Source organism: Nomascus leucogenys, chromosome 24 (assembly GCF_006542625.1).
Source record: "Nomascus leucogenys isolate Asia chromosome 24, Asia_NLE_v1, whole genome shotgun sequence".
NCBI classification, from domain to species: Eukaryota; Metazoa; Chordata; class Mammalia; order Primates; family Hylobatidae; genus Nomascus; species Nomascus leucogenys.
The window spans coordinates 12,642,891-12,654,689 of record NC_044404.1 but is presented as its reverse complement, the minus strand read 5'-3'; the positions used below and the strand labels follow the sequence as shown (position 1 = coordinate 12,654,689).

The 11,799-nt window shown below is 51.1% G+C and overlaps 1 protein-coding gene across 1 annotated transcript; it reads left to right on the top strand.

Annotated features, from left to right (window-relative positions):
• The first annotated feature begins 8,327 nt into the window (after positions 1-8,327).
• On the top strand, positions 8,328-9,789 carry NPPB (natriuretic peptide B). Its single transcript, XM_003274254.4, has 3 exons — positions 8,328-8,556; positions 8,788-9,043; positions 9,585-9,789. The coding sequence occupies exons 1-3, from the start codon at positions 8,425-8,427 to the stop codon at positions 9,599-9,601; spliced, it is 405 nt and encodes a 134-aa protein (XP_003274302.1). The 5' UTR covers positions 8,328-8,424; the 3' UTR covers positions 9,602-9,789.
• The last annotated feature ends 2,010 nt before the right edge of the window (positions 9,790-11,799 follow it).

The following is an 11,799-nucleotide window of genomic DNA, read 5'->3' as shown; positions in this document are numbered from 1 at the left end:
AGAAAAGTGATCCCATTAAGATAAGCACAGTAGGTGCTGGGGAACGAGGCAAAAGCTCTTGGTCGGCTTTATTCCCCAAGTGCTCACACCCTGGGACATTCCTGCCACTCTCCTCCCTCCTCAAAGCTTCCTCTGGGAGCCCAAGTGCCTGCCAATAACCCCCAACAATGAGGGGCGTTGTCTGCCTTCTTCGCCCTGGGGATGGAGCTGAACTTCCAACGGGAAGGGTTCGGTTCTCTCTCTCACCTCCACTGGAGGAAGAAGCTGGGGTGAGAGACAAGAATTCAGCCTCAGAGGACTTTCTTTGTAGGGTGAGAAAGCCCTGGGTGTTAGGATCACAGAATTGGACATTAGATTAGATTCGATTAAAGTTCAGCCATTACTAAGCCTGTTTGTATCTTGTGCTCCATAAATGAGGGGTCCTATATTCCTTGTTTCTGCTGGGATCCCAGTGCTCAGACAGTGCTTAGCATACAGCAAGCACTCAATAAATAGTTGAATGGATGAACGGATGCCTCACTTTCCTCATTTATACAACAGAAATCATGGTACCCCCCCCCGTATTCACTATCTGTTGCTATGTAATAAATTAGCCCCAAATTACTTGGTGGCTTAAAACAGCAATCATTTTATTCCCGCTCATGATTTCCATGGGTCAGGAATTTGGGATTTTTTTTTTTTTTTAAGACAGAGTTTTGTCCTGTCACCCAGGCTGGAGTGCAGTGGCGTGATCTCCAGTCACTGCAACCTCTGCCTCCCCAGGCTCAAACAATTCTCCTGCCTCAGCCTCCCCGGTAGCTGGGACTACAGGTGCGTGCCACCACACCAGGCTAATTTTTTGTATTTTTAGTAGAGATGGGGTTTTGCCACGTTGACCAGGCTGGTCTCAAACTCCTGACCTCAAGTGATCTGCCCGCTTGGCCTCCCAAAGTGCTGGGATTACAAGCATGAGCTGCCGCGCCTGGCCAGAATTTGGGATTTTGTGTGGCTCTGTCTCAGGGTCTTTCATGCCACTGCAGTCAGACAGTGGCTGGAGTTGGAATAGGAGGGGACTGGCCAGGCATTTCTCTCTCTTCATGGAGTCTCAGGGCTTCTCCAGCAGTGGCTTTGGGCTTCCTCACACCATGGTTGCCCCAGGGCTCCCAGGCAAGTGCTCTGGTGAGGAAAGTGGAAGCTACTTCAATGCTATAACCTAGTCTGGGAAGTCACAGAGCGTCACTTCTGCCACAGGCCCAGGCCCGTCCAGATTCAAGAGGAGGGAACGTGGACTCTGCTTCTGATGGGAGGAGTGTTGGTGTCCCATGGTGGGAGCACATGGGGTGGGGGAGCTCATGGCCATCTTTGGAGAGTCAATCTGCCGCCGCTAGGAGGAGGGTGGACTGACATTCGAACCCAGGCAGGCCGAATGCAGGTCCTGACTTCTGCATCACTGCTGCATGGGGCTGCCCCAGAACAGGCCAAATCTCCCAAAGACCTAAAGCAAAACTAAGGGTGCAGTGAGGCCCACAGCAAATACCCTTTGCAAATACAAGATGCCTGGGTTCGTTTACTGTGGCTGTCCTAAGAAAGCACCGCAAAGTGGGTGGCTTCGAACAACAGAAATGGTCTCCTTATGGTTCCAGAGGCCAAAAGGCTGAGACCGTGGACCGGGCCATGCCTTCTCTGAGGACTCTAGGGAGGGGCCGTCCTTGCCTCTCCCAGCCTCCAGGGTTGCTGGGAATCAGGGGTGTTCCTTGGCTTGTACATGCATCGCTGCAGCCTCTGCCTCGGATTTTACTCGGCCTCCCCCCTACCTGTCTGTGTCTGCACCTCTCTTCTTCTTACAAGGACATCAGCCATATTGGACCAGGACCTTCCCTCATCCAGTATGATCTCATCCTAACAAATGACATCTGCACAGATCCTTTTTCCAAACAAGGTCACACACTGAGGCTCTGGGTGGACATGAATTTTGGGGACATGATTCAACTCATAATGGCTCTGTCTGATTTCCCAGTCATGCCCTGCCTATGTTCCTAGCCCCTCATGAGGCTCCTCACCGCCTTTTCAATGGGGGGACATGGCTCCTGGGTCACCGAGCACGTCCAGGAGGATGCAGCCAGCCTCGGAGGGCCTAGAACGCAGAGCCCGAGTGGCAGTGGCCACCTTCACTGGGGAGTAAGGTCAGGGAAGAGAGGGAGCCAGAGGGCCTTTGGTGGCCTGCCAGCGCCTCCCTCACTTCCCGCATGTCACAGGACTTCTTTCGGTCCAGCCGGCTCTGCTCCTCGGTTGTCCCTCCCAAGCACAGTGCATCCTCTCCTGGGACGGCTCTATTAATAACCCTCATGTGGATGTTCTGGGACAGCCATTCATGCTTCCTGTTCTCACGTGTGGCCCCCACTCTATGCCATTCATGAGAGTGACCCCCAGGCGTGGCTGGCTCCCTCCCTTTCTCCACTGCCAGCGCGTCTGCAGGATCCAAGTTGCCATGTGTTTGCTGTTCACAGTGACCCATGAGTGAGAGGCGGTGGCGTTCACACCATAGTTTAACAATGCCCGGCTGGGATGTGTGCTTTGTGGCCCTCCTCGGGGCCTGCAGTGTGGCAGAAAAAAAACACCCTGAGATTCCTCTCTTCTCTTTCTCCTGCTGATATTTTGCTGCCCCCTAACAATCATTGAATCCAATGTAAGCTATAAAAGGCAGCCTCAAGAGTGCTAAGCAGGGGAGGGAAGGATGGAGACGGGTCTGCAGGGGCGACTAAAGATTCCCAGCACGAAAGGCAACCCCCATCTATCAAGGATATTCATCCACCTAATGGGGCTAATCATTTATCCTAGGGCTGTTGCTACGGCTGAGTTAATGCAGCTGAAGTGTACTAGCAAGGCTAATGGCGCTCACCTGAGCTCAAATCTTTGCACACGTCCTCACCTAAATGTAAAAACTCAACAAAGAATGCAAATGAAGCCATGACTCACTCCTTCAACATTACTAGGAGACAGAACCCAACAAACTTCAAATAATCTGCAGGTAGAAGAAAACCACCAAATACCAGCAGACCCCTCCGCTGCCACTATAGGTCATGAGCAGGATCAACAGGGCAAGGGAGGCTTAAAGGACTCAGTATAGGCCGGGCACCAGGGCTCACGCCGGTAATCCCAACCCTTTGGGAGGCAAAAGTGCGAGGATTACTTGAGCTCAGGAGTTTGAGACCAGCCTGGGCAACATGGTGAAATCCCATCTCCACAAAAAAAAAAAAAAAAAAGAAACAAAATCCCCCCAAAATTAGCCAGGCGTGGTGGTGCACGCCTGTAGTCCCAGCTACTTGGGAGCCTGAGCGGGGAGGGTCACTTGAGCCCAGGAGGTCAAGGCTGCAGTGAGCTGTGATCACGCCACTGCACTCCAGCCTGGGTGACAGAGCAAGACCCTGTCTCAAAAAACACAAAACAAAAAAACCTGTACATGGATTTTAAAAATATGGATTAAAACATGCAAATGCAAACTATGTAAAAACATAATAAACATTGCTCAGGCAACACACTTTTGATGAGGCTCCTTCCATGTGTCCAGTCCTGCACCAGCCATTCCAAGTACATGTCCTGTGCAGCTTCCATCCCAGAGGGGGAAACAGACAAGCCACTGAAGAATGTACTGAACAGTGGCCTCCAGAAAGATATATTCATTTCCCAGCTCCTGGAACTTGTGAGTGTGATCTTATTTGGAACAAAGGTCATTGCAGATGTCATGAAATTAAAGATCTTGAGAAGAGATCAGCCTGGATATAGGGTGGGTCCTAAGCCCAGTGACAGGGGTCCTTATAAAAGAAAGGGAGAGAGACATTTGAGACACAGAGATGCAGAGAAGCTCATGTGAGGACAGAGTCAGAGATGGGAGTGGTGCATGTATGAGCTGAGGAATGCCTGGAGCTGTCAGGAGCTAGAGGGGCCAGGAAAGATCTCCCCTATAGCCCCAGAAACAGCTCGGCCTGGACAGCATCTTGATTTTGGATTTCTGGCTTCCTGAATGATGAAAGATGCTTTTCTGTTGATTGAAGCTGCTGAGTTGGTGGCCATTTGTTATAGCAGCCCTGGGAAACAAATGCAGGGAAGGCATTTTCCTTGCAACCAACTTCAAGATCATTGCTTGAGGCTGGCACAATGGCTCACACCTGTAATCCCAGCACTTTGGGAGGCTGAGGTGGGAGGATCATTTGAGGCCAGGAGTTTGAGACCAGCCTAAGCAATATAGTGAGACCCCATCTCTACCTGCCCCCACCTCCCAAAAAAAGAACAAAACAGAAATTAGCTAGAAGTGGTGGCACCTACCTGTAGTCCCAGCTGCTAGGGAGGCTGAGGTGGGAGAATGGCATAAGCCCAGGGGTTTGAGGCTTCAGTGAGCCATGATTGCGCCACTGCACTCCAGCCTGGGTGACAGAGGGAGACCAAGAGACAAAATCTTATTCACAGTTGGATGTCTACCATTGAGAGTGCAGCCAGGGTCCACTTGGAGACAGGAACCATGCCAGTTTATTCTAACAGAGAGAACTTAGTACATAAAAGTGTTAACTAGATATTGAAAACCTGAAAAGGCAAAGAGAAAACACTAAGTGTCACGGACAGAGAAACTGCAGGAAGTAGCTACCGTCCTCGGACAAGGGCAATGAAGGGAAGAGGCTGAAGCTGTTAAAACTTGGAAGCTTGGAGGAGGAGTCCCTTGGGGCTGGGACGCAGACCTCTGAAGAGGATGGAAAGAATGAGAAGAAGCCAGATATTGGGGCCAGCTCTCCAGACGGGCATGGCCACACTTAATCAAAGTCAGATCATATTTCTCCTTGGCTCAATACACTCCATGGCTGACCTGCAACGGTGACTCATGCTTGTAATCCCAGGACTTTGGGAGGCTGAGGCGGGCGGATCACGAGGTCAGGAGTTCAAGACCTGCCTGGCCGACACAGTGAAACCCTGCCTCTACTAAAAATATAAAAATTAGCTGGGTGTGGCGGCAGGCACCTGTAATCCCAGCTACTTGGGAGGCTGAGGCAGGAGAATCGCTTGAACCCAGGAGGCGGAGGTTGCAGTGAGCCGAGATCACACCACAGCACTCCAGCCTGGGCAACAGAGCGAGACTCTGTCTTGAAAAAACAAACAAACAAACAACAACAACAACAACAAAACACTCTATGGCTCCCATCTGACTTGGAGTAAAGTGAGTCCGAGTCGTACCTGGAAGGCTGTGCTTTGTTGCACCCTGACGGCTTCTCTGAGTCCACTTCCTACCTTTCTCTCCTCACTCACTTCACTCCCCAGCACTGCCTTCTGGTTCTTAGATGTTTCAGACACATGTAGGGCCTTTGCACTGGCTGTTCCTCCTCCCTGGAACACTGTTCCATTAAATATCTTCTAAATCCTTTTATAAGGAACCTTGTGATGACATTGAGCCCTCCTGAATAATCCAGGAGAATCTCTCCACCTTGAGGTCCTTAACTTAACCACACCTGCAAAGTCCTTTTTACCATGTAAAGTAGTATATTCACAGGTTCTGGGGATTAGGATATGGACATCTTTTGGGGACTATTATTCAGCCTACCACAGACATCATCAAATTTAATCCTTGTACATTAATGCTGCAACAGAGGTGTTATGATTAGCTTCATTGAATAGACTTGGAAAGCACATAGCATATGACAGGCCCTCGATAAATGTTGATGGGGCTGATCTGGTGTGAGAGTTGGTTGACAACATGTTCTCCTCCCTGGACAGTAGGCCTTGGAGGATGTGTCTAGTTCTGTGTCTTCCTCAAGTGTTCTCCCACAGTCCCCTCCACTGGGGACAGATAGAAACTCTGTCAGAGTGTATGACACTTAGACACTTGATTGTCTCACTTGGGGTCACTTTGTCTCCCCAGTGAGATCACAATCTCCTTCAGTGTAAAGACCAACTCTCATGTACTACTAATTATTTGGCCCTTTATACAGTGCCATGGGCTTTTGCAGACATCATTTTTTTCCTTTTAGTCCTTGCAAGGACTGTCCATTTTGCCGAAGAGAAAAGTGAGGCTCTGGTGAGATGCAGAGTCAGTTTTTGATGGTGCTGGTTGATGAATCCTGCCTTGCTCTGAATGCTTTATCTCATGGTACCCACCATGAGGGGCTCTCTGCACCCTTAGCAGCCTCTCACCCACTGACTCCCCTCTGCACTTGGCTGGATTTTCTTACCTCTTTAGCTTCCTCTTAGCCTTTTGATACTCTTACTGTGGCATGCTCATGTGCACACACACACACACACACACAAAGCTACCCCAGCCCCCCAGAACATTTCCAGCACTGGTGTCTTTACACAGCCCTTACCCACCCACCCCCATTTATATTTCATCTGCAAAATGCTCATCTGAGCCGCTTCCCATTCTTTCTACTGCACACACAGTCACCACTAGACTTGCACATCCCCCACAGCACAGCTCCCAGAGCCTTCATAGATGACAGGGGATTCATCTAAGCTTGCTTTTTGTAGAAACACCTTGTGATCACGCTGGCAGTGATTATGAGCTTCAGGTCTGGAATCAGACTGCCTGGTTAGACTAATCAGACTGGTTAGAATCCAGGCTTTATCATGTGTCAATTGTGTGACTTTTGGAAAGTAGATTAATTCATGAGCACCATTTCCTCCTCTGAAGTGAGGAATAATAACCATGCTTTTCTCACCTCAGGGGCAGATGCTATTTCTTAGGCAAGATTTGCTTAGAGGTCCCAGTTTCTTATTGCTGCCCTTCTCTGCTGTAACTCTTCTCCCCTCGTAGACAGCTCCACTCCTCCAGCCTGCTGCTTGTTGACACCAATTCTCTGGAAGGGGAGTAACATCAGTCATATATGCTTTAGGGGGGTATTTAAGCTGCTATGACTCTTCCCAGGGCCATTTCTCTTCAAAGCCTCATTTCTAATCACAGAGAAGAGGCCCAGGCCACCTGCTAATGAGAATTAGATCATGGGTGGTCAGATGAAGGAGGCATTGGGAAAGGAGAACTCCCCATATCTCTGGTGTCTCAGCAAATAAATAACCATCATTCCAGCCATCCTTTTGTTTCCTTTCTTTCTTTCCTTCCTTCCTTCCTTCCTTCCTTCCTTCCTTCCTTCCTTCCTTCCTTCCTTCCTTCTTTCTTTTTTCTCTCTCTGTCGCCCAGGCTGGAGTGCAGTGGCGTGATCTCACCTCACTGCAACCTCCACCTCGTGGGTTCAAGTGATTCTCCTTCCTCAGCCTCCCGAGTAGCTGGGACTACAGGTGCCTGCCACCACGCCCAGCTAATTTTTGGTATTTTTAGTAGAGACGGGGTTTCACCATGGTCTGGATCTCCTGACCTCGTGATCCGCCCGCCTCGGCCTCCCAAAGTGCTGGGATTACAGGCGTGAACCATCACGCCCAGCCTATCCTTTTGTTTTCCATCCTGTGTTGGCTTGGTGGGGGAGAGGAGGTGTTGACACCTGGAGGACACACATATAAGGCATTCCTGGGTGACTTCGTCATCACTGGACCCTGTCTCTCAAAATTCCAGCGAAATCTGCTCTTCCCTTTAAGGGGTGAAAGAAGGGTCAGCATTCCAGAAGTTCCTGGTCATACCCAGGCTTTTAATGAATTGCCACTGCGGAATCAGCATCCTGTTGCTGTAAGGGCTATAGGATGGGCGGTTGTGAGAGCATAGGGAAAGGTCTCGGAGGTCTCTTGTCCCTGCTCCACGCAGGCCTTTCTGGCCTGAAAAGCCCGTTGAAGAGAGCAGCTCTTGAGAGTTTGCTCAAGTTCCCTCGGGGAGATCAGCACCACGGACAGCGGCCAGGGCGCCTCCGAGGACCCGCAGGCCGGCAGGGTGCACAGCGGCGAGCAGGTGCTGCGCTACGTGCGGGCCAGGGAACTCGCGCGGGGAGGGGAGACGCGCTGCGGGTGGCGGGGTCTTGGCCGGGGCTGTTTTCGCTGTGGTCACCCTGTGCGCCCCGCGCTCACGTCGGGCCTCGGAAAGCCGGGGTTCTCCCTGCCTTTTCCAGCAACGGTAGGGTGGGGAGGCAGGACGAAAACGCCAACCTAGGACACCCGGACATTTGCAGGAAAGGAAGAAGCGGGAGACGGGGACTTGTCTGTGTCTCCAGCGCGTTCCTGCCCCTGGCCCGACCCGGCCCATTTCCATACAAGGTCGGCTCTGCCCGGTCTCCACCTTTCACGTCGCAGGCGCGGAGGGGCTCATTCCCGGGCCCTGATCTCAGCGGTCCGGAATGTGGCTGATAAATCAGAGATGACCCTGCATAGCAGGGCAGGCCCGACACTCAGCTCCAGGATAAAAGGCCATGGTGTCCCGAGGAGCCAGGAGGAGCACCCCGCAGGCTGAGGGCAGGTGGGAAGCAAACCCGGACGCATCGCAGCAGTAGCAGAGGCAGCAGCAGCAGCCTCCGCAGTCCCTCCAGAGACATGGATCCCCAGATAGCACCTTCCCGGGCGCTCCTGCTCCTGCTCTTCTTGCACCTGGCTCTCCTGGGAGGTCGTTCCCACCCGCTGGGCAGCCCCGGTTCAGTCTCAGACTTGGAAACGTCCGGGTTACAGGTGAGAGCGGAGGGCAGCTCGGGGGATTGGACAGCAGCAATGAAAGGGTCCTCACCTGCTGTCCCAAGAGGCTCTCATCTTTCCTTTGGAATTAGTGATAAAGGAATCAGAAAATGGAGAGACTGGGTGCCCTGACCCTGTACCCAAGGCAGTCGGTTCACTTGGGTGCCATGAAGGGCTTGTGAGCCCAGGGGTGGGTCCCTAAGGCTTGGACTCCCCCATCCATTGCAGGAGCAGCGCAACCATTTGCAGGGCAAACTGTCGGAGCTGCAGGCAGAGCAGACATCCCTGGAGCCCCTCCAGGAGAGCCCCCATCCCACAGGTGTCTGGAAGGCCCGGGAGGTAGCCACCGAGGGCATCCGTGGGCACCGCAAAATGGTCCTCTACACCCTGCGGGCACCACGAAGCCCCAAGATGGTGCAAGGATCTGGCTGCTTTGGGAGGAAGATGGACCGGATCAGCTCCTCCAGTGGCCTGGGCTGCAAAGGTGAGCACCCCCTGCCACCCCGGCCGCCTGCCCCCATTCCAGTGTGTGACACTGTTAGAGTCACTTTGGGGTTTGTTGTCTCTGGGAACCACACTCTTTGAGAAAATGTCACCTGGACATCACTTCCTCTTGTTAACAGCCTTCAGGGCCAAGGGGTGCCTTTGTGCAATTAGTAAATGTGGGCCTCTTTCATTACCATGCCCGCAATTCCTTCTCCCCACCTCCTACCTCTTATCAAAGGGGCAGAATCTCCTTTGGGGTCTGTTTATCATTTGGCAGCCCCCCAGTGGTGCAGAAAGAGAATCAAACATTTCCTCCTGGATTCCTCTACACTGTCTATAGTCTCAAAGGCAGAGAGCAGGATCACCAGAGCGATGATAATCCCCAATTTACAGACGAGGAAACTGAGGCTCAGAGAGTTGCATTAAGCCTCAAACGTCTGATGACTAACAGGGTGGCGGGTGGCACACTATGAGGGAAGCACAGACCCTGCCTCCATCTCCCACCCTGACCATCATCACCCTCTCTCTTTCCCTGACAGTGCTGAGGCGGCATTAAGAGGAAGTCCTGGTTGCAGACACCTGCTTCTGATTCCACAAGGGGCTTTTTCCTCAACCCTGTGGTCGCCTTTGAAGTGACTCTTTTTTTATGTATTATGTATTTATTTGATTGTTTTATATAAGATGGTTTCTTACCTTTGAGCACAAAATTTCCACGGTGAAATAAAGTCAACATTATAAGCTTTATCTTTTGAAACTGATTTGTCTTGGCACATTAAAAGTAATCCCTCATTTCAAAGAAACCAACCCAACTAAAACCACAAAGCCCTGTGATCTCAAGGCATCTTCATGGTGTGATGGGGATGTGGCCTTAGAGGTAGCAGCCTTTCTTTTCTTTCAGAGTTTTTAATGCTCTGAAATGTTACTAAGTATCTCAAGCACATGAGGCACTTGGGAGAAACTGCTTTTCAAAGCAGGGCAGTTTCTTCTTGGGTGTGGAATGGCCCTGACGTATGTGTGCAACCTGAGGGCGCGTATCCAGCCATTTTCTCCACTCGTCCTTGCTCTGCCTGGAATTCCACCATTAAAGTACTCTCCCTGGGGATTATTGCTTTCAGGTCTCAGCTAAAATGTCAGCGACTGGGGGTGGTGTGTGTGGGTGTGGCTCATCTACATTCCCATATGGGGGTGAGCCCTCCATCCTGCCCCAAATATCAGCTTTGAAACTCCAATTCCTGGGGTCATCCTGCAAAGGAGCCTTCAAAACTCCAACCCACAAAGTGAGAGGGGTCTGGCGATCAGCCCAGCTTTCCAGGGTGCCCCTCCCCTGGGGCTGCGTCATCTCTTCTCTTTGCCTTAACCAGTGGGGGAAGCCATCTCCTCTATGGGTCCCCTTCCCACACACCCTGCAATCCAGGCCCCCGCAGTGCTGAGTTCCTCTCCTTTCAGATTCCTGGGAAGGGCTTCATGTCATTCGCTTTCTCACAATGCCATTTATAATTCCAGCTCAGCTGAGGGGTAAGGCACCATGAGGTCCACTATTATTATGCCCATTTTCCAAATGGGAAAACTGAGACCCTGGAAAACCAAGCATCCTATCCAAGAGCACACAGCGACTAAGCGCTGGTGCTGGGAACTGAGCAGAGATCCAGGTGACTCTTGAGCCTGTGCTCTCCGACTTTTGAGCCCCACACTCCTGCCCTTGAACTTCACTCTCAAGTCCTTTCTGATGTTCTCATCAGATGTTTCTTTGAATGAGAGGGACCTAGAGGGTGGACCTTTGTGTTATTTATCATTTTCACCCAGTGTGCATCTGAGGATTTATGGATATCTAATGACATCAATTAAGATTGTTTAGACCGGGTGCGGTGGCTCACGCCTGTAATCCCAGCACTTTGGGAGGCCGAGGCCAGAGGATCACCTGAGGTCAGGAGTTTGAGACCAGCCTGCCAACATGGTGAAACCCCGTCTCTACTAAAAATACAAAAATTAGCCGGGCATGGTGGTGTGTGCCTGTAATTCCAGCTGTTCAGGAGGCTGAGGCAGGAGAATCGCTTGAATCTGAGAGGTGGAGGTTGCAGTGAGCTAAGATTGCACCACTGCACTCCAGCCTGGGTAACAAGAGGGAAACTCCATAATCTCAAAAAAACAAATTATTCAAAAATGAGGTTTTAGGCCAGGGACGGTGGCTCACATTGTAATCCCAACACTTTGAAAGGCCGAGGCAGAAGGATGGCTTGAGCCCAGGAGTTCAAGACCAGCCTGGGCAACATAATGGGACCCCCATATCTTCAAGAAATGAAAATGAAAAAAATTATCTGGGTGTAGTGGTGCATGCCTGTGGTCCCAGCTAATCAGGAGGCTGAGGTGGGAGGATCGCTTAAGCCTGGAAGCGGGGAGCCTGCAGTGAGCTGTGATTGCGCCACTGTACTCCAGCTTGGGTGACAGAGGGAGACGCCGTCTCAAAAAACAAACGAACAAAAAAAGAGAATAAAATTTAAAAAAAAAAGAGGTTTTAGGGGCAGCTTATTTTTCCACCAACTGTGAGTCACGTCTAATGTTTCCGACCCGGGGAGAGCAATGAGTAGTTAGAATAGTTAATATTCACAAAGGCCTCATTCATGTACCAGGCACAGTCATATAGACCTCACAACAACGAAGGAGTTAAAATTCTTTTTTTTTTTTTTTTTTTTTTGAGGCAGGTCTCACTCTGTCATCCAGGCTGAAGTGCAGAGTGGTGCAATCTTGGCTCACTGC

What these genes read in the sequence shown, in the direction of transcription:
- NPPB (XM_003274254.4), top strand. Translation starts at nt 8,425, where the DNA reads ATGGATCCCCAGATAGCACCTTCCCGGGCGCTCCTGCTCCTGCTCTTC. An exon ending in TGGAAACGTCCGGGTTACAG is followed by an intron (nt 8,557 to 8,787) that starts GTGAGAGCGGAG and finishes CATCCATTGCAG; the next exon opens with GAGCAGCGCAACCATTTGCA.